Source organism: Cryptotermes secundus, unplaced genomic scaffold (genome assembly GCF_002891405.2).
Source record: "Cryptotermes secundus unplaced genomic scaffold, Csec_1.0 scaffold282, whole genome shotgun sequence".
NCBI classification, from domain to species: Eukaryota; Metazoa; Arthropoda; class Insecta; order Blattodea; family Kalotermitidae; genus Cryptotermes; species Cryptotermes secundus.
The window spans coordinates 29,405-55,278 of NW_019738874.1; the positions used below are offsets into that span (position 1 = coordinate 29,405).

A 25,874-nucleotide genomic window follows, 5' to 3' on the forward strand; every position below is an offset into this window, starting at 1 on the left:
GCGGCCCGGGTTCGATCCCGGGTCTGGTCAAGTGGGATTTGTGGTGGACAAAGTGGCGCTGGGGCAGGTTTTCTCCGAGTACTTCGGTTTCCCCTGCCAATCTTCATTCCACCAATTGCTCCACAATCATCTTCACCTATCATCTGGGGCTGGTACGATAGGCCAGAAGTGGCCGCAGTACAAGGGACTTAGTCCCACCCCACTAGCAATAAAAAAAATACTTATTTTTAGAAAATAATTTTAATTTTGATATTAATAATTGGTGACCGCCTCTGTGGCCTAGTGGTCAGAGTTCTTGCGTACAGATCCAGAGGTCCCGGGTTCGATTCCCGGCGCTACCATTTTTTCTGAGAAGTAGTGTGTCTGGAACGGGGTGAAGTCAGCTTCGTGAGGATAATTGAGGAGCTATTTCAAGGAAAAGCGGCTCCGGTCTAGGAAACCAAGATTAACGGACGTGGGGATCCGTTGCGCTGACCACGTGACACCGCCACGGAGTTTTTTGTTTTTTATTAATAACTGGTATATACCGATCACAGTAGACTCGCTGGCTAAGGCATGAACCGTTTTCGCCCGTTCGAACACTGGGATCGTGGGTTCGAATACCGCTCGAGACATGGATGTCTGTGTGCGTTTATTCTGTTTGTGTTCTTCTGTGTGTAGGTAGTGGCCTTGAGACGGTCTGATCCCCTCTCCAATGAGTCCTACAGACCTTATATAGGATTAAGAAACTGAAAAGCGGCCAAGGTCCAAGGGGCTATAGAGCCATAGAGAGAGAGAATTGGTGTACTTCCTCATTTATTTAATTTTTATTTTCTTCCAAAAATCTGAGGGGGGTGCAGGTTCTTGGCTTCCCGCCACCTGCTCGCATACCCTTTAACAACCTCTAACATTACAGTCATTTCCACTCTGCAAGTCTGAATATACAGTGGTACTTAGAGCAAATTAAGAAGTTGTAGTTAAATGATAAGTTGCCTTCGGGAAAGAATGGCGCTGTACAAAATTACAGGGCTTTTCAGTACCAGGCTGGAAATAAGGACACGATTAGCTAACTTTGTGGAGCAGAGTCATTGAAAAGCTACTAATTTACTAACCTACTAAACAATATTCCTTTTCTTTTACAAAGCGGGAAAGTTCATTACCATCTCTGCAACAGCCTGCAACTGGACGCTATGCTGAATCAGATTAATCTAGTTCACAACCTCAAACCCCATTTCTTTTAGAACCACTTTAATATCCTTCTGTTTGCAATTTCTTTTCTCAAATGTTCTCACTTGAGGTTTAACTACTGTGTGGGATGTCGTATATAGAGACAACCACTAGTTGGACTGTCCTATAGGATTTATTGCAGCTGCACAGTATACACAGACGGATAATAACAATAGTGAACTGTAGAATCTATAACCGTAACTGTTGCTCCCACTCAATGTGTCTTCTTATATAACCTAGAGTCGGACATATGGAAAACGGTTACGTAATAGGTACTGCTGTTGCCGGACGCCGTGTTTATAAGTTCCCTAGCAACCGCTGTTTACTCGCTTTTGCCTAGCAACCGTTGTTTACTCGTCGTTGCTAAGCAATGACGCTTGCGTTGTCACATTTGCTTGAATGTGGGCACTTCCCACATCTGCAATTCTGTATGAATTTATCACCCCATTATGCGAGTTACATGTCCAGCCCATATTGAAATACTCGTATTTGATTAGACTATTAATATTTGCTGAGACCACGAATTATTAAACTCATGTTATAAAGAGTACTGTCCTCTGGATTGGCACCGGGTAGTCCTGTAAACTTTCTCTGAAATTTATCCGAAACGACGATGAGCTTCTTGCTTGGCTTATTCTTCAACCCTGAAGGTGGAGGCAGTAAATTCCTCTGAAACGTCTGCGAACTATTACAAGACTACATTGTATTGCATCCCACATGACAGTATTCTTTATAAGCCTCTGTTAAAACTTAAAATCTCAAAATATTCTATTTCCTTTTTCCTTTCATTTCATCTTGCTTGTGTTCAGATGTGTTCCTGTTCTTCATCACCCTCAAACCATATCCTTCCCTTTGCGCAGAAATGAAACATCAATCTATACATTCATTTGTGGTTCTTAGTAGCGTCTGCCTACACAATTGAACATCTGAACAGAAGAAAGCAGTCTTCTGGGATTTGGCACCGTGTATATGTGGTGTTAACCGACGTTTCGGAGGAACGTATCGCCTCCATCTTCAGGGTAGAAGAAAAATATAAGAAATCTGCAAGCGAAATCTGCAGATTTCTTATTTTTTTCTTCTACCCTGAAGATGGAGGCGATACGTTCCTCCGAAACGTCGGTTAACACCACATATACACGGTGCCAAATCCCAGAAGACTGCTTTCTTCATAGTCACCGCCGTGAAAGCCTCAAATCTTACATCTGAACAGAAACTGGAGGAATAAGTCGTTTACTGAACATGGGATTTGAGGTTTTGTTAACGTTAAAGGTTTACATTATTGTCTGCTGAGTCATGGCACCGTCTATTCTGTTACGTGGTTACTAACAGTTCCTTTGAACATGAAGACGACTGTTCCTTAGAAACTCAATAATTTATCCAGAAATATAGCGGTGATAATTGCTGGAAGTGTTTAACCAGTGTGTTCTCTACTAGGAAGCTGAACTGAACTGCAGTGGCCCGGGTACATTCCCAGTTCAGTCTAGGTTGGATTTGTGGTGGACGAAGTGGCACTGGGGTAGGCTTTCCTCGAATACTTCGGTTTCCCTTACCAATTCTCATCCCACCAACTGCTCCACATTCATCATCATATATCACCCGGGGTTGGTACAATAGGCCAAAGAGTGTCCGACGTGCTAAGTGGACTCAAGTCTCACCCTAACCCATGAAATTAAAAAATAGCTTGACTGGACACCTGTAACCACCTACCAGACTACAAGGTATCGTAACCCGGAACACCTCAGTGTAAATTCATTATACATCGTAATTTTTATATTTTCATGTATGTGGAGATCAATATCCGGGCTAGAAAACCGAGATTAACGGCCGTGGGGTTACTTTGCGCTGACCACGCGACACTCTCTATCCGCTAAAGTTGGCACTAACTTCGCCGGCAAGCGGCGGTCGCTCGGTCAGTATAGTTCGCGTGCGGACTACAGGCCACGGAGTAGTAGTGTTCTGGGTTGTCACCGTGTAGATGCATACAAAATTGTTAGGAGAGCATACTACTTTTATCTTCCACTCTGAATATGGCCGCAGCTTCCTCCAAAACGTTGGTACTTATATATCAAGCTACACGACTTCACGTCATAATATTGACCGCCACAACAAACTGCAATCTCATCTTCACAGCAGGTTATCTCTCTTATTTCAATCTTAGTTCGGCTGGATTTGAGGTTGCTATAGCTGTGACCGCGAAAAATATGTTTGTCTTCTGGCTAGTGGTACCATTATTTCGCAGAGAACACGACGTTTCGGAGGAACATATCGTTTCTATCTCCAGAGTCGAAGTGTAAGCCAAGCAAGAATCCAGCAGAAGCTTGTTTCTTGTTTGGCCCACTCTCCGAACCTAATGTGGACAACGTTATGACCCAGAAGATCAATATTGAAACCAAGTTTGCTGTATTATTTGGTTTATTATTGCCATATGAACAATAGCAGTGGGTGTCGCATTGCTGTAGGTCCCTGCGAGATGTGGCTGTGGTGTGCATTGTGGAGCATACTTGTCGCCGAGGCGTTGCGGGTAGGCACGGAGCGGTGTGACCAGGATCGCCTTGCTATATACACGCTTCGGCTGGAGACGCACTGGAACCGTGACCTTTTCCCCAAACAGTTCCCCGAGTGGAGACCGTCCGCCCAGTGGTCTAGACTTATCGGTAAGTAGCCGTGTCTCTCTGTCTGTGCAAGTAAACCGCATGAAATTGGATTACAAGTCAGTTTAGAACGCGGGACATTATAGCAAACTTTCGCCAATCTTGATTAATTGAAGGGAGGGGGAGAGGCCAACCGGACTGAAGCAAAGGATACCCCTAAAGGAAGGAAAAAAAAAACTTAGGAAAGAAATACATGGGGAAATTAATAATATAGGTAGTAAAAGAAGGTAAAGCTCTCCCTGTAACAGGCCGTGAAGGCACATATGGAAATAAATAAACAAAATATTAATTTAGAGCCTTTATTTAAAAAGTATAAAAATAGAAGGAGCTGAAATCCAGGGTTATTGGGTTTTCGGACTTAGTCCATCGTCCGGTATTCTAGAAACTAGGGAGCACATCGTTTCGGAAAATGGATCTGTTTCCGTCCTCAGGTGAGGTGGGGGGAGGGGACCCTACTCAGTTGGGTTCCTTAGAAACAGCTAACCTCAGTTCTCTTTCTAAGGGACCCAACTGAGTAAGTGTATTCTCCCCCCCATTTACCTGAGGATGGAAATATATCCAGTTTCCGAAACGTTGCGTTTTGCAGTTTCTAGAATAGCGGATGGTGGACAAAGTCCAAAAACCAAGTAATTTTGAGTATTCTAGACCATCATCTGAACCATTTAGAATCTAACTGAAACTGATGGGTCTAATTCGCCTAGGTCAAGCAAATTTTGGATATTTCCTTGCGAGGTTTCGGCCTCTCCAGCTGCCCTCAACAGAATCTGAAAGTCATCTTGCCCTAATCCCTCTTGCTCCTTAATCTTTAATGGGTTTTTTAAAGTATATACGAGTATTCAAACGTGAACAGAATTTTTCATATTTCGATCCGGATTAACTGTAACCGGATTACAGAGGGTTTACTGTAATTATACGATACAGATGATATTCAGGAGCTGGGATAGCTCAACTGGTGTATCGAACTCTGGAGAGCCAGGGCTTGAATTCCGGCAGAGACAAAAGATTTTTCTGTTCTCCACAGCGTCCAGACCGGCTATTGGGCCCACCCATCCTCATATCCAATGGATACCGGGTACTCTTTTCACGGGGGTAAAGCTGCCGGTGCGTGAAGCTGACTACTGCCCTCCATATAGTGCTGAGGTCAAGAAAATGTGGAGCTATACCTCCACCCTCCTTAAGTATTCATGGCGTGGTGCCGAAAAAATTAAGCACAGGGACAAATTTACCTTCTTCCTACTTATACGGATGATGTTCCAAACAGGTGGTTTGGTGAATACTACTGTTCCCTGGATATGACCCCGTATATTGCGGTAGATATTTAGATTTCCATCTACCCTGGGGAAGGATGCGGCAGATTAATCCGAAACGTTGCTGAATCTCAATCAGGCTGCACGGTGTCACATCCCAGAAGACAATAATATTCATAATTTTTCTTATTACTAGTGGTGTGGGACTAAGTCCCTTGTGCTGCGGCCACTTGTGGACAATTGTACCAGCCCCAGATGATAGATGAGGGTGATTGTGGAGCAATTGGTGGAATGAAGATTGGCAGGGGAAACCGAAGTACTCGGAGAAAACCTGCCCCAGCGCCGCTTTGTCCACCACAAATCCCACTTGACCAGACCCAGGATCGAAACCGGGCCGCCGCGATGGGAAGCCAGCGACTAACCGCTTGAGCTATGGCGCGCTCCAATATTCATAATTACTACCATGAGACCCTTCCGTCTCACATCCAGTTCTGTGGCTTGCACTCTATTCCGAAAGGACGGGGTGCGAACCTTTGCCGCTGCATTGTCTCATGTTCTCGTTGTTTCTCCTGAATGCAATGAGGCGAATGTAGCAGTACACTGAAATAGGTTAAGGGTGGTTCCTTTTTGATCCCCTATTCGCTTAGTTGGGGGGTGGGGTGGAGTCCAACTGGGTCCACTCGGCACTGCGGCCACTGATTGGCCTATTGTACCTGCCCCGGGTTATTACGTTGATGGAGCAATTGGTGGAATGAAGATTTGCAGGGGAAACCGAAGTACTCGGAGAAACCTGCCCCAGCGCCACTTTGTCCAACACAAATGCCACTTGACCAGACCCGGGATCGAACCCGGGCTGCCGCGGTGAGAAGCTAGCGACCAACCACTTGAGCTATGGCGCGACCTTCTGACCCCCTATACTCATTACTCATCAGTTCATCACCTTCACACCTATTTCGACGCTGTTAACAGAATTCTTAAGTAGTTGGTGCCTGTATGCTTCGCATTGTGCTTAAACCTCTAGAATTTCCGTAGTAATGTCCTCTGTCTTTTTGTGGTCAAGAGCTGTGTAGAATTACGCTTAAGTGCCTGTAGCGACAATCCGTCCGTCCAGAATCCGTTCGTCAAAATGAGTCCCGCGTACCACTGCCGGCACTGACGTTTCTTTTGTTTAAAATTTGTGTCCGTGTTGAGCCAGATATCTTGATATACTTAATTGCAAAAAAGTAAAACGGTAAATTTCTCCCTGTGCTTAACTAATTAAGCACTACACCACGAAGGTGTATGGGGGAGTGGATGTATAGATCCATATTTTCTTCGTCTTGGCACTAGTTGGAGGTAAGTGGTCAGCTTCATGCCCCTGCCGTTCTACCTGGTATCCATTGGATAAGAGGTTGGGTGGGCCCCAGAGCCGGTTTGGACGCTGTAGAGATGGGAAAATTCTTGAAACTACCGGGACTCGAACGCCGACCCCTTGGTTGCCTAGCCCTTAGCCAGTCGGTATATCTACTCTACTATCCCGGTTTCTGGAGGGGTACCCTGTGTAAATAATTATATAATTCAGTTGTTCGCTCCGGCCGATAGAAACATAAAGACGTTCCCTTTTGTGAGGTTCAGTACAGGCCATACCAAATAATTTAATCGCCATTTTGTAAGAACCTGAGTACTGAAAACGAGGAAGATTCTGACTGCAGCGCTGCTCAATTCGCAATGCGGTCTGTGGTTGGGAAGCCCACGTGTGAAATTAACACCAGGAATTCCCTTTCCGATATAAGATGCTTTTCCACATTGTGGTTGGCAAGGGTCAACATCTTCCCTGAACCTAAACATCTGTATTTTTAGAGATGTTAATGCCATCCAATAGAAGAGGCAGATGGTCCAACTGAACACTTTACCCTTTATTCTAGCAGCTGTAACGAGTTGCGGAAGACAGTACGAATGAGTCTATTTATGTCTAGTCTTATAGTTTAAAGGGGCACGTAGTAGTATAGTCCGTTGAGGCACTATGCTACAAGCCGGAAGGTCGCGGGTTTGATTCCCGATCTTTTCATTATACTTTTTAATTGATCTAAACCTTCCAACCACACTATGGCCCTGGGATCGGCCCAGCCTATAACAGAAATGAGTATCAGGAATTTTACTGGGTAGTAAAGGGCGGCCGGCGAGTAAGGCCGGCAACCTCACCGCTATCTGTGAGCCGGCTGTCTAGAGAATGTGGTAGCCTCGACGTATCACGGCCCTATGGACCTCCACGGCCTGTTACAGGGATAGCGTTGCTTTTATTTTACCTTATACTTAAAATCATTCATATTTCCGTTCAGTCACACTAAGTGAGTTTTGTTATCTGTTATTTGAAGTAGGCTTAAGTTTTGTGGGCGATATTACGAATCTGCCCATTTGGCAATTTAAAGCATTTATTTCCTCGGTGAGTCACACTAATTTCGCCTTTGTTATCAGCTATTTAAAGTAGGCTTAAATTTTATGATTTATGCAAGATTTGTGGGCTTGGTATTTACGTACCTTATTTTTATGTAGGTTCCGCTGTGTTTTATTTTAGGAAGATGTCGCCACCATTTCATTAGTTTATTTAAACTTAACAGACAAGGTAAACAGAACAATTAGGAACAGGGATTGAACGTATCATATTAATTGACACCAATTATAACTCATATTTTATCGAGCAGCCTCCGTAGTCTAGAGGTAACGTTCCCACCTCATGACTCGTAGTACGCGGGTTCAAATACCCGGCGGAGGTCGTCGAATTTTTAAGGGCGGAAAAATTCAGGGAACAAGTCCTCCGGGAGGAACTTTAAGCCGTGGGTCCCGTGTCGTAGCTTTACGGCACGTAAAAGCACCTCATATATCCAAAGGAGGTCACTGAGCCAAATTAACGGACGTTTCCCGCCCAACAGCAGTCTCTAATACCTCTGGTAGATGGGGGAAGCATTATAGATACCTCTCAGCTAGTAGAGCCGGTCTCGCTGGCTGGGCGGGACTGATGGTAAGCACCAGTACCGGTAGGATATAGAGACTGGTAGAATATCATAGAGGGAAGCACAATGGACCAATACAGGTCTAAGTGCATGGGGAAACCCACCCTCTCTAATAACTAACAATAACTATATTTTATCGGGAGAGTCGGTCACCGGGCGATGATTCGAACACCACAGAAAACACATTGCTGCTCGGCAATGGATATCATGTTTTGTTGTCAGGCATGTCTACCCATGCATTGTCTAGCAGTGGACGCCCTATTGTTGCGCATTCGTTGCTGTGGGAACTCAACAATAGGTTCTCTGTTGCTTAACCACTTCCATAGGCAACGATTACAAATACTAAAGGCCGTGTTTCTAGACCTAACCTCTGGGTTGCGCGTAAGGGTAAGTGAGAAGTAGCGAGGTAGTGATTGCAGCTGCACTGTGTGAGAGATGGAGGTTTACAAACTAAGATCGTGTCACAACCCATGTACATCCTACAGTCCTTGTCTCACTCAGTCAACACGACCACTGCGCATTCTGTTAAACACGGCCAGGTGTAAGAACGCGAACCGTATATGCAGTTACCCCAACCATAAATTATCAACGCCAATAGCTGTGCGCACTTGTAAATAGAACAGGAATTGGTTGTGACATGTGCTCCTAAGAAATCGAACCACATTCTTAGGTCATGATTCATGTGACAGGGTAGGAATTATGTGACACAGAGACTTTATGGGCTGGAACTACTCCGACGGAGGCTTAATGGGCTGGAACTACTTCGGCGGCGCGTAAGAATATTGTCATGCGTAGTGAAGGTTCACAAACAAACAGAGTGATCTTAACACTTTCGCGTGTTCTGTTCACAAACAAACAGATTGATCTTAACACTTTCGCGTGTTCTGTTGGACACAAACCGACATTCGAGAAGTTTATGTACGTGCCCAAATGTCGGATGCAATTGAACGATGTAGACTGTATTAAAATAATAAAAAATGAATGTTGTGATAATTTGACACGTGTTCAGATAAATTGACCGTGAAGCGGAGTTTATGTTCTGGTCTCGCTGGCATTGGGAAGATCATGTACCAGTCAATCTCGGACTTATTTTGAGAGTTTTGAAATTCAAACAAAATAATTTGAACATGAACAATTGTCACATATCAAAATATATGGACCTCATAGCCTTAGTACTGGACTTGAAAATAATAAAAAAAACAGAAATGATTTATTATTGTTTTGTTTCAAACAGTTTAAAATAATAACACAATCGCTGAAAAATTATTTCTTTAAACGTCACGACGTCGCAGGGGCGATGACAATGAGGAAACCGAAAAGAACAAAATATTTGTTGTGTAAAGCACTTGCTCCTCTTTCAGAAACATACCGTGTAACTAACTAATTCGATTGTAAACTATTTTGAAATTAGTAGAACAAAAAAAAAAGACTGCATCTTTTCAGTGGATTGATATATTGATAGACGATAATGATCACTTTAAACCACTGCCATGTTTACCACACCTTTATGATAATATTGTCACGTGTCCGGGGTTCCGTGACAAATAATTAATGGGCTGCGGCTTTAGACGGCTCTGTTTATTGGAGAAAATAACGCCCTTTCAGACGAAGCGACCTGATTAGTCCGTCGTCTCTCGCGTTTCCTCAGAAACGGTTATTCTCTTGTGCCGCTATTCTCGGTGGAATGTCTTGGCTCTTAGGCTCTTCTCTTATCCCTCGTCTGATCTGAACTCTTAGCGTCCCGCTGAAAGAACGCCTTGTCCAAGGGTTCTGCTTCCCGTGTTAGCTAGATTATTCGTTAGCGGGTCTATTTGTTGCCTAGTAATTGCTAGCTGTTGACTAGCAATAGACTCTGGTTGTCAGCGCAGTGTCTGGATATCTTATTAAAATCGTCAATTAAAATGGAAACTCTTATTTGACGAAATTATTAAATTATGCAAAAGAGACTTTCGTATATTACGAAACAAGTTTTTAAACGTGTCAGGTTTCAGTCTATAATAGTTCTGGTATGATGATCCAACTACTATTCTACACCTACATACGAGGTACAAGCATATATCCGGTTTCCTTTACGTGACACAAAATGTAGGATAGTTTTTATTTCTTATCAGAATATAGGGCAGGACCTACCCATGGAAGAGAAAAGAGATTTTTTTTTTTTTATTTTTTAAGTTGCGTAGTTAACGACAATATTAGTATCGAAACTATATCGCGTCGATTATGGAATGAATATGAAGCAGTTTTAGAATATGAAATTACAGGGGAAACCGAAGTTCCCGGAGAAAATCCAACTCAAGGTCCACCACGAATCGCACATGACCTGACCTGAGATAGAAACCGGGCCACTTTGGTGCAAAGTCAGCAAGCAACCTCCTGAGATGGCACGGCCCGGGAAAAGAGAAGCTTGCAGTTTAGAGTGAAATTGTTTTCGTGTCATTTCCGGCATAAATCAGGATCAGCTGGTTATACCCTTAACGATAACTTATTAATATTTAAATATACATATCTGGCATGTAATTTAATTAATTCGATTAGTGGGAGGTGGAGTCCAACTGGGTCCACTCGGCACGGCGGCCACTGATTGGCCTATTGTACCTGCCCCGGGTGATTATGATGATGGAGAATTTAGTGGAATGAACATTGGCAGCGGAAACCAAAGTACTCGGAGAAAACCCGCCCCAGCGCCACTTTGTCCACCACAAATCCCACTTGACCAGACCCTGGATCGAACCCGGGCCGCCGCGTTGGGAAGCCAGTGACTAACCGCTTGAGCTATGGCGCGTCCTCTCTGGCGTGTACATCAGCGCCAACTTCTGTTCTCATCGCTGTCAGGGGGGGGGGCTCCTCTTACGCGTACATCCCCACTATTTGACCTACTGTGCCTTGCCCCATGGTCTATAACAATACCCGGCGTCTGACACCGCTTGCTGTGTCCTGTTTGGAGTAAGAAGGAGGAAATGAAAGAAAATCGTAAACGGTTCAATTTGGGAAAAGATTCGTATGTGCCATTTGTGAAACGAGGCTTGCCGAAAGAATCATTATTCTTTCGGCAAGCCTTGCTGATAGTTCAAAAGAGCCGCATTCTGCTCGCGAGCCACTGTTTTGTCAGGTCTGATATGTGTTCATTGCGCCCCGAACTTCACTAACAGTCAGCCGGTGTGAATCGTGAACTCCATGCGTCAAACTGGAATTCGAAGGAACGGAACTCGCCCATTTCAGTGCCCGCTAAAGGAGTTGGCGTAGGAAGTATGCCACTGGTGAATTTAGTGGTTCCTGCCATTGAAAAGCGCCGTGTCCATGACGCATCTAAAATAAGATAATTATGTTTTTTGACGTTGCACACATATAATGTGGCCAAGAAATCATGTCCCTCTTCCGTAAGGTTACTTTTTGTCACCAGAACGGAAGTCGGAATTAGAATGTAAATACAGACAATAAAGCCTTTTGATAATGTGGGAATTCAAAATATTTGGGAAGGAACATATCAAAATTACGTTCACGATAAAAATAAGGTCGAGTTAAATTCGCGATTCTAGCTAACACACCAATCGTAATCTTGCGTAAAAAGTGCTGTCTTCTGGGATATAACGACGTGTAGTCCGTTGAAAGTTAACGGATATTTCGAAGGAAAATACTGCCTCCACCTTCAGGGTCGAATTATTGGTTGACTTTAAACGTACTACATGGCGTTATATCCCAAAATCTTTGAGGTATGCATCCTGTTGTGTGTTATTTACGAAAAGATATAATTTGGGACACTCAACATTTTTTGACACAGTAGTGTCTGTTTTGTTTCTTTTTGATTATTTGTTTTGCGACTGTTCCATATTATATCTTTTCATATTCCAGAAGATAGTACTCTTCATAACTACAGCAGTGAGAGCCTCAAATCCTACAGAACTGTGTCTTCGTTTCTTATAGAGGAAGAAAATTTAAAATATAGAATTTTAATTTCATCTGTTGTTGTACATGGGCGTGCAATTTGGTCAGTAGCTTGCAGCAAGGACAATAATTGAAGGTAACTGTGAACAGGGCGCTGGTAGATGAGACACGTGGGCATACAGAAAATAACAAGGAGTAATTTAGATAATGTGTTTATGCCACTGATTACACTATCCTGCTCTTCATGTCGATGTCACTTTTATTGATATAGTCGTAATGTTGCATATTAATGCTATTTGAATGAGATGATAACTTCACGTTGGTGCTGGATGAAGTAGAGCTTCATGCTATTGCTTCTTGAGGTGAAGCTTACTGCTAATACTACTTAAATTAAGGTGATGTTGCGTATTAATGCTATTTGAATGAGATGATAACTTCACGTTGATGCTGGATGAAGTAGAGCTTCATGCTATTGCTTCTTGAGGTGATGCTTATTGCTAACACTACTTAAATTGAGGTGATGTTGCATATCAGTGCTATTTGAATGAGATGATAACTTCACGTTGATGCCGGATGAAGTAGAGCTTCATGCTATTGCTTCTTGAGGTGATGCTAATTGCTAATACTACTTAAATTAAGGCGATGTTCCATATCAGTGCTATTTGAATGAGATGATAACTTCACGTTGATGCTAGATGAAGTAGAGCTTCATGCTTTTGCTTCTTGAGGTGAAGCTTATTGCTAATACTACTTAAATTAAGGTGACGTTGCGTATTAATGCTATTTGAATGAGGTGATATTTCATTCCAATACAATCTGAATTATGTTCATCTCATTTAAATTATCCCTTTATGTCACAGTTGACAACGCGGAATTGTCGCCCTTTGACACTGAAAGCTGTTACAGGGAGATAGCTAACATTTGCAGAGCAAGAAGCGCATATGTGCGATTGAGTACATAAAATTTAAACGTATGAGGTACTGTAAATATACATAAGTAAACTAGAAAAAATATTTTAAAGTGGTGACAACAGAAACAAGTGCAATTCGAACAATGAATTCGCCGCTTCTTTCCCAGTTCACTTCACTTCATAACCAATTTAACATGCCTCCTACCGAACAGGTTAACTGAAACGATAGCGCTTCTGATCTCTCTTCTGGAGGTACATGTTCGAGTCTTGGCCGCGACGTCGTGTATACTGAAGTCTGTCGCGGTTATCTTCAAGACTTCAGACGAAGGGTGAGTTAATATATTCAGTTAGACTGTAGCTACTTCCCTCCATAACCTTCTCAGTTCACCATTTACTATCGTCGAGTCATCCGACGCTATACAGGCTTATTTTGAGTTACGGACAACGTTTTAAAATAAACTACGAATAAGTAATTAAATAAATAACCAGAATAACGTCCATCGTATAAGTAGATTCTAAAGGGTTATGACGATGATGGATAATTCTGTGTCCATCGTGTAGTTTTACAAGCATTGTATTTTTCTCACATCTTCTTAGTTCGTCTTGTATACTTATTTTCCTTGGCTACCTTTATCATTTTTTATATTGTGACATGACGCCTGAAAGCCAAAGTAGGCGTTCATTGCTAGGCGACGTGTGCGCTGACATGTTTATATTAACATTTACTAGAGGATGTGTGACGTGTTCAAAGTGTAATGTCAGAAATAAGACTAGGCACATAAAAAGGAAGGCTTCTTAAAATGTTTTGTGCATATGCTAAATGGAAGCGTCTTGCTAATTATTAATGTTTTGGAGGTCACGGCTGCTTGACTTAATTGACCTCTCCGAAACGTCTGTAACCACTCACAAGACACTATCCCGAGGGCGGAGAAAGTAGGTTTCTCTCGGTAACGGTCCTCAGGGAATTACCCTGAAGATGGATTAAAACGGTTCCACCGAAACATCAGCAACCACCTGCAAGAGTAGATTTCTTCAAAACATTTGTAACTACCCACAGGACGCTATACTCAAGATGGAAGTAACAGGACCCTCTGAAACGTCGGTAATCACAAGATTCTATGTGAAGATGGAAGTAGGAGGCCCCTTCGAACTGCTGGAAATCACCCACTAGACACTACCTTTAAGAATTAGGAAACATGCTTCTGTGAAACGTCGGAAACCAGCTATATACTGAATATGGATGCAACAGTCTTCTCCGAAACATCGGTGACCACCCGTATGGCACTATCCTGAAGACGGAGGTCACGGGCTCCTTTAATGTCCGCTGCCACCTGCAAGGGCACTCGGTTCCGCAACCCAGAGTGTCACATGTCACCGTTAAGTAAAGTGGCGCTAGCAGTAATCTCAAGGTACAGAAGTGCGTGGGAAGACCCGGACGTAGATGGAAAGATCAAGTTTAAAACATCTAAAGATAGGAACTGGCTTGTAGCACCCAGTCCTTGAGATGTGTTGAGAAGGAAAAGAAACAGTCGGTCTGATACAACCTGTACCTTACATTAAGCTTACACCGAACTACGTTCACTTTTATCAAAAGGAGGTAGGGCAGTTACATAATTATATTTCCCAGACATTCGTAACTGTTTACTGCTGCGTTATTCATGGAGATTAGCTTTGCAACTCTTTCTCTAAAACTACCGAGGACCCCTCTGTTATCCTTGTAGGGTTCTGTCGTAAGTCTCGAAGTAAGCCTGTGCTGTATTAAATCATTTTAAGGCTCCTGACACTGTCCTGCCTCGCTTTAATCAAAAGGGAAAAGCTGTACTCCAATTTGGGCTAAACATATGTCATAAACACATGTTATGCAGTTTAGCATACCTTTTTTTTAATTCGCTTAGTGGGGGGTGGAATCCAAATGGGTCCACTCGGCACGGCGGCCACTGATTGGCCTATTGTACCTGCCCCGGGTGATTATGATGATGGAGAATTTGGTGGAATGAAGAGTGGCAGGGGAAGTTCTCGGAGAAAACCCGCACCAGCGTCACTTTGTCCACCACAAATTCCACTTGACCAGACCCGGGATCGAACCCGGGCCCCCGCAGTGGGAAGCCAACGACTAACCGCTTGAGCTATGGAGCGGCCCTTAGCATACGTTATTGGTATGAAAGTCAGAACCAGAAGCTTACAGCTTTGATTCCAGTGTAGTGAGTTTATGTTTCTAAGCGAACCAACCCCACTCAGCCGCCATGAAACTCAATGTTTCTATTTCAGTCTCTGTTTTCTAAGCTCATCAGCGGATCCTGTCCTGAGCTAGTTCAATTCAATTCTCATCTTCTTCTTCTGCCTCTCTGGCCTGTTCCAATTCAAAATTAATTCTGAAATTGTGAATCTTATAGACAATCATTAGGATTCCTTGGACGGGGGATCAGTCCGATGCATAGCCGCTACCTACGCACAGAACAATATACACGGAGAATAAACGCAGAAAGACATCAATGCCTGGAGTTGGATTCGAATCCACGATCCCAGAGCTTGAGCTGACGAAGACATTCCATGCCTTAGAGTGTTCGGCCACTTCAGTTCACATTTTTGTATCCTATTTATCCAAAACTGAGATTAACGGCCGTGGGGATTCGTGGCGCTGACCACGTGACACCTTCTATACGCAGAAGTTGGCACTAACTTCGCCGACAAGCGGCGGTCGATCGTTCGATATAGTTCGCTTGCGGACTAAAACCACGGAGTTTGTTTTGTTTATTTATCCAACATCCATTTTGATAATATAAGCCTCCTGTGATCAGTGTATGTTTCTCCTGCACTTTTTCTTTCCTTGAGGTTTACACACTAATACTTTGTTATGTGTATGTATTTCTCATCCCTTCCATGCGTGCTACATATCCATCCTGTCTCATCCTCGATTTGGTTGCTCATTCTGATAAAATTTGTGGAAGAGTACAAATTATGAAGCTCCTCATTATGATTTTTTCGCTCCCCTTCTACTGTTAGCTTTCATATTCTCCTCAGCACCTAATTCTCGAAAAGATTTCACCGGAATTCCTATAATTTCAGAAATTTTGATTGATTATTCGTGCTAATGTAATACGTAATATAAAGCTTTATATAAATGTGTCACATGTCCAAGGAGTCCTGCTGTCTGTGTAAGAAAGGCTGCGAAACCGAAGAAGAGGCCAGGGCCCAACAAAGGCCTCTAGAGCCATTGATGAATGAATGAATGAATGAATGTAATGATGGAAGACGTGAAGATTTTGCGGAGTGTTAAATCAATGAAATCTCCCGCATATGGTTTATATATCATGCCTTCTGCTGGTTTTGGTGTCGAGAGATTGGGACCAGCTCCGCCGACTGGGTCCAACTGAGTACTCTTTTTTTTATTTGAGGAAGAATACAGAGTCAAGTCTCCAAAATTCTGTTCTTAAACATAAAAAAGTAGATGGATGGGTAATTTCGAGAAACTCAGTGCTTATAAATACTCATGGAGCTGAACCCTTTTTGAGAAGCTGCCAATTGTGGAGCTACTCAAGAACTTCCCAGCATTTTATGGAACCCGAAGGTTCATTAACGTGTTCACAAGAGCCCTCCAGCGGTCCCTATCCTAATCCAGTCCATATCATCCCATTCTGTCTCTCTGAGATCCATTTTAATATTGTCCACCCACCTACTCGTTGGTCTTCCCAGTGGTCTCCTTCCTTCCGGCTTTCCCACCAATATCCTATATGCATTTCTCCTCTCACCCATTCGTGCTACATGCCCTGCCAACCTCATCCTCCTTTACTTGATCTTTCTAATTATACTTTACGGAGTACTTATAATGAAATCTTCTTGAACTGTCAGCCATGTCAGTGGGTTAAAAATCACCGACGTTTCACGAAATTCCTCTGTCCCCAATAAGAGGAACTCATGACGGGGACAGGTCCTAATAATGGGGATGCAGGTGGTTTCTGAAACGTCGGTGATTTTTAAGCAATTAGAACCACTTTTACTTTTATATGTTAGTAATTATGCAATATCTTTTGATTCTTGCTTAAAATATTTAAATCTGTGCTATGAGGTTAGCCTAACTTCGCCGACAAGCGGCGGTCACTCGGTAGGTCGGTCGGAATAGTTCGCTTGCGGACTAAAACCACGGAGTTTGTTTGTTTTGTTTATGAGGTTAGAAAGAAATACATGAATAAAGCTTTCTTTATGTTAATCTTCTTCTATCCCTCTTCTCCTCTGTCTGTGGCTCTACAATCCTTTCTTGGCCCACGGCCGATTTGCAGTTTCTTAATCCTATACACAGTCGGTAGGACTCCTTTGACGGGGGATCAGCCCGTCGCAAGGCCGTCACCTACACACAGAACAACACAAACACAAAATAAACGCAAACAAACATCAATGCCTTGAGTTGGATTCGAACCTACGATCCCAGTGTTCGAGCGGGCGAAGACCGTTCATGCCTTAGACCGCGCGGGCACTAGAAACAACAAAATAACAAGGGCACGCTAAAAATAGCTGAAGAACAAAAGTTGGCACGATCATTAACATCGCATACAAATTGATGCACTGTTTTCACGATAGGCAAGCTGCATTTGAGGGCATTCATGTCGCAGTTCACAATGGCGGCGCCGTCTAAGTCATGAACTGTCTTCGCTCGTTCGAACGCTGGGGTTTTGGCTTCGAATCCCACTCAAGACATGGATGTCTGTGTTTATGTTGTTCTGTGTGTAGGTAGCGGCCTTGTGACGGGCTGACACCCCGTCCAAGGAGACTTACCGACTGTGTATAGGATTAAGAAACTGAAGTGTTCAAGGTCCAACAAAGGGGTGTAGAGTCATAGATAGATAAACATCACATCATAGCTACCAAAATATGAAACTAGAATATCCCACACCATGATGGCTGCGCACAATCTTATCGGGATCGTTCATTATACCAGAGATGTGGTTTCTGGATCATTGTGAATGGACAGTGGATTCGTGCCTCTGAAGCAGTGGAGTGTGGCGCGCCGATCTTCTCGTAGCGATCAGGCTAACTTAAAGAACAGAGAACTAAAAATAGATAAAAATATTAACCATTCATCATGTTGAGAAAGGCTGTAAAAAGGGGGCAGTGCCAAGATTCTGATTGAAATTCTGACATCAGGGACTTTCGTCCCGACATTGCAGAATATGCGTGTACAGAGAGCTGTACTTCAGCAGTTCACTATTTAGTGTTGTTAGGGGCACGCGGTAGCGTAGTTGGTTGAGGCACTATGCTACAAGCCGGAAGGTCACGGGTATGATTCCAGATGAGGTCATTGAAATTTTCAATTGACCTAATCCTTCCAGCCGCACTTTGGCCCTGTGGTGGACTCAGCCTCTAACAGAAATGATTACTAGGAATCTTCCTGGAGGTAAAGGACGGCCGGCGCGTAAGGCTGACAACCTCACCGCCATCTGTGAGCCAATTGTTTAGACAATGTGGGAGGCTCGATGTCTCATAATCCTATGGGCCTCCACGGCCAGTTACGGAAATAGCTTTACGTTTTTACGATTTTTTATCTGTGCTATTATTATTATTATTATTATTATTATTATTATTGGGGGATATTTCACGGCGCTCTTAGGATCTAGAGGCAAAACCTAATTTTCCGTTATTCCATTGAGAGAGGAGGGGGTGTATGACAGAGAGAAAGAGAGAGAGAAGGGGAGGGGACACTTTCTTGAGGCCAATGGAATGCGTCATAGGATTTCTTATTATAAATGACATCTTCACCGACATCTCATTTCAGTATTTGGAATAATAACAAATATGAATATAAATTTTAAAAATAAATCTTTTGAAATCAAGGATCAACATTATTTAAAACACTTAACACAAAGATTAGAATTTTAGTTATTAATCTTTTGAACACAATCTCAACATTAGTTCTTTTAATGATAAAATCCCTCCTTAAAATAATTGATGGTGTGCCTTGACAATATTAAAATGGATCTTCGAGAGATAGGCTGGGATGGTGTGGATTGGGTTCATCTGGCTCAAGATAGGAACTAGTGGAGGGCTCTTGTGACCACGGCAATGAACCTTCGGGTTCCATAAAATGCTGGGAAGTTCTTGAATAGCTGCACAATTGGCGGCTCCTGAAGAAGGGCTCAGCTCCATGAGTGAGTGAGTGTCTTGACAATTTTAGCGCCTTGTTCAGTGTGCCGTTAGTTGAAAATGTTGGAAGTCTGTCATCTGGACTATATAGCGTCGAATGATAGGATGATTCATTAATAGTGAATTGAAAAGGATTTGGAAGGAACTGGTCGTGGCCTAATCATGTTACTATCTCTGCGCGTTAGTGGGGTGAGACTGACGAAAACAGTGTAGACTTCAATATGGATAACCGATATCCAGGTCCTAGATTAGAATCGAGTACCTCTTGATTACTGGGCTGGAGTATTACCGCTACACTAACCTGCTCACTGTATAATTGAAACTAGTATCACTTCTAACTATATTCAGTTTGTTAGATATATTGTCACGTGTATGAGTGGCTATAGACGAGGAGACGAGGTTTGGTTTGGTAATAGGATTTATTGAAATCTTACAGAACGTAACTACAATAAAGTATAGCGTTATCGCTAATTCACACGATCTGTAATTCATTAGTAGTATGCAGAAAGTCTTTTCAGTCTCCTATGGCTTCAGTCGTTGCCTGGTAATGGCTTCCAACGGCGAACGTTTCACTTACTCTGGTTTCCCCAACTATCCCCACGCCTCAGGTACAAACTTCTATCAGCAACAGATCACAAGGACTGACCCGCAGCAGTCCTCTAGCACACACACTCACTCACTCACAAACTAATTCGCTCCACTCAACTGCACTGCATTGCATACACTAACTGAACTGAGTCAAAGTCAAAGTCAAAGTCACACTGCGACTGACGGTCAGTAACTTTTGGTGTCGAGCCCCATCTGGGGCTCATGACCAGATATTTATTACTGTTTGACAGTTACGGTCTTTTTTTATGGGGCACCTTCTCTGACAAGAGGACGGGTCTGTCATTTGTATATGCTCAAACTGAACTGAACTAGGTCGGTCGCGTGATATAGCTTCAGAGCGGACTACATACAAAACACCACTTCCAACAGTATTACCATTTTTACGCGCGGGTCGCTGCCCAACAACGGCCGTTGTCTCGTTTGTTTCGCGATCGTTGCCTAGCAACGGGTCTGTATGCCACAGTATGTTCTTCCGAAACGTTACTAAAAACCTACCAAACAATGCGGTGTCATAATCTAGAAATTCAGGCTATGACAGATAAGATAAAATAAGCCGTCGTTCTAAAATAAAAATGCAAGCTTTATGAGGCCACTGGATGTTCGTGTTTGTGGAATAAAAGCCTGAAGCAGAGTGGAGCGGCTCTTGTGGCTGGAAAACTAATTACTGGTCCGCGTGACAGTCAAGGCAGGGTGTCTCTCTCTCTCTCGTCAGTTTCGACAGAATTAGTTTGAATTAACATTTCTTATGAGCACGAATCGAATTGACACTAGAAGAATGCAGTCTTGTGAGATGTGAAGCCATGTAACCTGGTAGAAGGTTGCCAAAATTTCGGAGAAATCTGCTGTGTCCATCATCAGGATAGAATAAAATGGAGGTAGCAGTTTCAACCTAAACTTCGACAACCTTCTACCTTCTTCTTAAATATGACGTCGTGTAGTCTATGAGAGAATGACCGCCGTTTCGGAGGAACCTTCTGTCTTTATCTCCGGGATAGATTAAGGCAGCAGGCTCCTCACAAACGGTGGCAACATTTTACCGGATTGGAAGTCATCACGTCCCAAAGACAGCCGTTTTCTCTTTCGCTGTCGTGAGAACCACAGCTCTCGCAAGGATTGTGTTTCGAACACGAAATGTAAGGATTTCATCAGTATGGAAACTAGATCTGGATAGACAGAATCATACTGAGTTCAAATCTGTGATTCTCAAGACGCGTCCAGGAGTTTTAAACGGTATTATTCATTTTAAATATTTTTACTCGCTTATTTAATTGAGTTTAAAAGCATCTCATATTTGAATCTATTTCATATTCAATTTTACATTTCACATTTGACGGAACTTAAATATAAATTAGAGATTTTTTTTCGGCTTAAAAATTCTGAATGTAATTATATTTTTATTCATACTCATAACTGTAGGATCGTATCTGAAGTGAAGTTTGCCATTTCTCGATGCGAGAATTTTTTCCACTTCTAGTCATTGATTTCCTTACGAATATTTATTTACACGCTCTTTTACTTTTTCGAAATTTAATTCGTGTTCGATTCCCGACGAGGTGGACTTTCTTTTTCAATCGACCTAATCCTTCCAGCCGCACTATGGCCCTTGAGTCCACTCAGCCTCTAACAGAAATGAGTACACGAATCTTCCTGGGGAGTAAAGAGCGGCCGCCGCGTAAGGATGACAACCTCACTGCCATCTATGGGCTGAATGTATAGAGAAAATATGGGAGCCTCAACGTCTCACAACCCTATGGGCCTTCACAGCTTGTTACAGGGATAGCTTTACTTTCACCTGATATTTATTAAGGGTTGTAATTTACTTTGTATTTACAACATTCACTGATCTGGCCAGTTTTGTACTAGGATTTATGTCTTACTCAGGGTAGCCATGACGGTATGGTGACATGAAGTCCTATCTCCTGGGGTATAACGGCCTATTATCCCTTGAAAATCAAATAGGTTGACTTTCAACAGACTACACGGCAGTATACCCCAGAAGATGGACTCTTCATGGCCACCGCTGTGAAACCTCAGGTATTGTAAATAACATGTCGATGACATGTAATGTCTTCGCTCGCTCGAAAGCTGGGATCGTGGGTTCAAATCCCACTCATGGCAAGGATGTTTGATGTGTGTATGCGTTTATTCTGTGTTTATGTTATCCTGTGTTTAGGTAGAGACCTTGCGACGGGCTGATCACTCGTCCAAGGAGTCCTACCGTCTGTGAAAAATTATTACGAAACTGAATAAAGGCCTTGGCCCTGAATGGGCTGAAATTGAAAAAAAAAATATGAATAACGTTGTTAAGTCACGTGAGTTCAACATTACAGATGATAAGGCACTTTCAGATATACCACCTTTTGTGTTTAATGAGAGTGGAGGCTAGCAGTAGAGGACGTTGTTTACTGAACACAGAGACAGAATTGCAGGATTATTCCGAATGCTTGTGAAACATTTAATTCCCTTGTTGTTTTATTTTGACTGGCTACAGGCTGGACGACTGACGGGTCGTAGTTCGACTCTCAGTAAGGTTAAGAATTTTCTCCACGTCGTCCAGACCGGCTCTGGGGCTCACTCACCTCCAAGTAGTGCAGAGGTTAAGAAAATGTGGATCTATGTATCCACTCCCCCATACACCTTCATGGCGTAATGCATAATTAGTTAAGCACAGGGACCCACCGGTACCTATCGGAAAGGAGGCTGGGTGGGCTCCAGAACCGGTCTGGACGACATGGTGAAGTGGAAGTTGTTGACCCTATAGGGACTCGAATTCCGACCCCTCTGTCATCCAGCCAATAACCAATCGCTATACCGACTGCGCCATTCCGGCTCGCCGCTATTTCTATAGACCTGTTCTAAATGAAGCACTTTCATTTCTTTGTGACTCCGAAGTGCCTCCTTATGTTTGTTCTATCTCTCTCTAGAAGAAGCGTGAACTTGACAGTTGAATATTGAACTAATCATGGCAGCGCAGTCTTTTGCGAATTCGTATTGTAAATATTTCAAGTTTAAATCAACAGTCGCTGAGTTAAACATGTACCAGAAGCTCTCTGTCCGACACGTGTTGAACGCGTCACTGAACCTCGCCTCCCACGAATTCGAGCTGCTCTACTTTGAACTTCATTTCGCAGTGTAAATCCATTTTCATGACGCAAGGCCGGCCAGTCGAATAAGACGACGTCGAGCCAGACGGGGAGTAATAGTGAAGCGTCTCCGTTTTGTTTGGTTCAAATCTCGAAGGGGATGGTGGCCTCCCCATATTTTATTCTTGCAGTTTTCCTCAGTTATTCCAGGCGAATAATATGTCTACCTTGAAATAGATCTTTACCAATTCCTCGACAGTCCTTTGCAATTCAATATATATATTTTTATTGCTAGTGGGGTGGGACTAAGTCCCTTGTACCGCGGCCACTTCTGGCCTATTGTACCAGCCCCAGATGATAGGTGAGGGTGATTGTGGAGCAATTGGTGGAATGAAGATTGGTAGGGGAAACCGAAGTACTCGGAGAAAACCTGCCCCAGCGCCACTTTGTGCGCCACTAATCCCACTTGACCCTATGCTTAATTAATTAAGTACTATTCCATGAAGACGTATGGGGGAGTAGGGTTATAGCTCCATCAATCCTGACCTCGGCACTATGGAAATGAGTGGTCAGCTTCACGCTCCGGCTGATTTGCACCCGGGAAAGGAGCCATCTGTACTCATTGTATATTGCCACTCTTTTTGTTCGGAATAAAAGAAATCCACAAAACTATAGGTTTGCTTCTTATTTTCTTGAATGTAAAACATGGCTTCCCACTCTAAGGCCAGAACATAGATTGAAGACATATGAAAACGGGGTGCTGAGTAAAATATTTGATGGTAAGAGGGACGAAGTAAAGGGGAGGGGTCGATAAAACTGTATAATGATATTGTTCATCGTTTTGTTTTCCGCCATATTGTCCATAAGTTTGTAATGGCGCTAACTGCACATTTTGAGGAATAAGTGTAACAAGGACACAATGTCCGGAACGTACTTATACGTATATATATATATATATACCATACGAGACAGAACTAAATTCCTTGTGCTGCACTGTCTAAGTCTTGAACTGTCTTCCCTCGCCCGAACACTGCCTTCGTGTGTTCGAATCCCGCTCGAGACATGGATGTCTGTGTGCGTTTATTCTGTTTGTGTTGTTCTGTGTGTAGTTAGGGGCCTTGCGACGGGCTGATCCGCCGTTCTAGGAGTTCTACGGACTGTGTATTGGATTAAGAAACTGGAAAAGCGGCCAAGGTCCAATGGGCTATAGAGCCCTACGGAAAAAAAATACAGCCCTTACGCCCCCAAGGAACTGAATTTATTTATAACCTGAAAAATAATAAAAATTTGTGACAGAAGCATTAAGAACCAATTAACTCCATGGGATTGAGTCCTTCTTGAGAATCCACCGATTGATTTGTTACTGAAAAGTTTACCAAAATTTTATGGAACCAGGAGGCTCATTACCGTGTTCACAGTAGCCCACCACTGGTCCATATCCTGAGCCAGATCAATGCAGCCCGTAAGAGGCCATACAATTTCTCTAAGATCCATTTTAATATTATCTCCCCCCCCTACGTCTAGGTTTTCCTAGCGGTATGCTAAGACGATGAAATGAAGAAGAATGCAGTGCGCTGGGTGCGCAGCACACAGGAGGGGGTGGTGAAAATTGTGCATACAGTTCTAGTTGGGGAGACTCAAAAGAAGAAATTTATTGCAAAACTCACTCATTACCGTGTTCACAAGAGCCCTCCACTGGTCCCTATTCTGAGCCAGATCAATCCAGTCCATCCCATCCCATCCTATCTCTCTAAGATCCATTTTAATATTGTCCACCCACCAACATCTTGGTCTTCCCAGTGGTCTGTTTCCATCTGGCTTTCCCGCCAATATCCTATATACATTCTTGTTCTCCCCATTCATGCTACATGCCCTGCCCATCTCATCCTCCTTGACTTCATCATTCTGATTATACTTTGAGAAGAGTACAAGTTATGAAGCTCCTCATTATGCAGTTTTCTCCAACCTCCTATCACTTCATCTCTCTTAGGTCCAAATATTCTACTCAGCACCCTCAGTCTATGTTCCTCCCTCAATTTATTACAAGAGCTAGGAGTAATATTAAAAGGGCATGAGGTTGAGGGCTGAATTCAGTTGGCCCAGCGATAATTTGCCCTTATTTTTGTATAAGGAGGGGAATTTCTTGGCCAACTTAGCAAATATCAGTTTCTCTAGAAAGTGTCTGTGCGATTGCTTTAGTTTACATGCGGACCTGCAGCAATGGTTCATGTTTATCGTTTTCAGGCCGGTCCCATGACAGATCCTTCTCCCTGTTCCGAATTGGAGACACGGCTAGTGATGGTTTCAAGACGTTCTGCGAAACGGGGCAGTCGGACGGACTCGATGCGCAGAGTCAAGGCGAAGGGGGAGTGTTCGACGAATTCAACGGGCCAGCTATTTCTTCGGGACAGGGCACTTCTCTAACGGAGTTCTTCGTGGACGGGAACCACACCCAGGTGAGTGTAACTGCGAGGTTACGGGAATTAGTGTGAGTCGTGTTCTAGTCCCATATAATTAGTCAATTCGTTAGGCCATGCCAGGAATTATGGAACTACCGTATTTACGCATGTATAGGCCGCACATTTTTTGCCAGATATTCAAGAGGAAAACTGGGGTGCGGCTTATATTCGAAATATTCGAAATCACACTTCATTTAAAAAAATTATATTCATAATTAGTAATACATTAGTAATATTAGTAATAATATTCAAAGAAAAATATTTTTTCTATAATTTCTGTCTGAAAATTGTGCTGCGGCCTATACACGCACGCGGCCTATACATGCGTAAATACGGTAATTGGCGGCTTTTCACCTTGGAGGCTGGGTTCGGTCCTACGTGTAGTCCATTTCTGATCTGCGATGAATAAATTGGACTGGGTAAATATCTCTCAAGCCGGTCAAGGTAGCCGAGCGGTGTAAGGCATATACTGTCTTCGCTCGCTTGGAAACCGTGATCGTGGGTTCGAATCCCACTCAACGCATGGATGTTTAGTTTGTGTGTGTGCGTTTTTCTATGTTTGTATACAGGTAGAAGCCTTGCGACGAGCTGATCACCCGCTCAAGAAGTCCTACCGAATGTGTAAGATCTAGAAAAACCGAAGTGAACGGGGAAGTTCATGGAGGTAGGCCTAGGCCCACTGGGGCTGTAGTGCCAAGGAAA

The 25,874-nt window shown here is 43.2% G+C and overlaps 1 protein-coding gene across 3 annotated transcripts in view; it reads left to right on the plus strand.

The window, feature by feature from the left end:
* LOC111871162 (spondin-2) overlaps positions 1-25,874 on the plus strand; it is a 36,351-nt gene that overhangs the window by 710 nt on the left and 9,767 nt on the right. For 2 of the 3 annotated variants that reach the window (XM_023864048.2, XM_023864049.2), the window contains exons 2-3: positions 3,666-3,860; positions 24,958-25,169. In XM_023864048.2, the coding sequence (XP_023719816.1) occupies positions 3,666-3,860; positions 24,958-25,169 (407 nt within the window). The remainder of the gene's footprint in view (positions 1-3,665; positions 3,861-24,957; positions 25,170-25,874) is intronic. The other variant, XM_023864050.2, reaches the window with a different exon arrangement.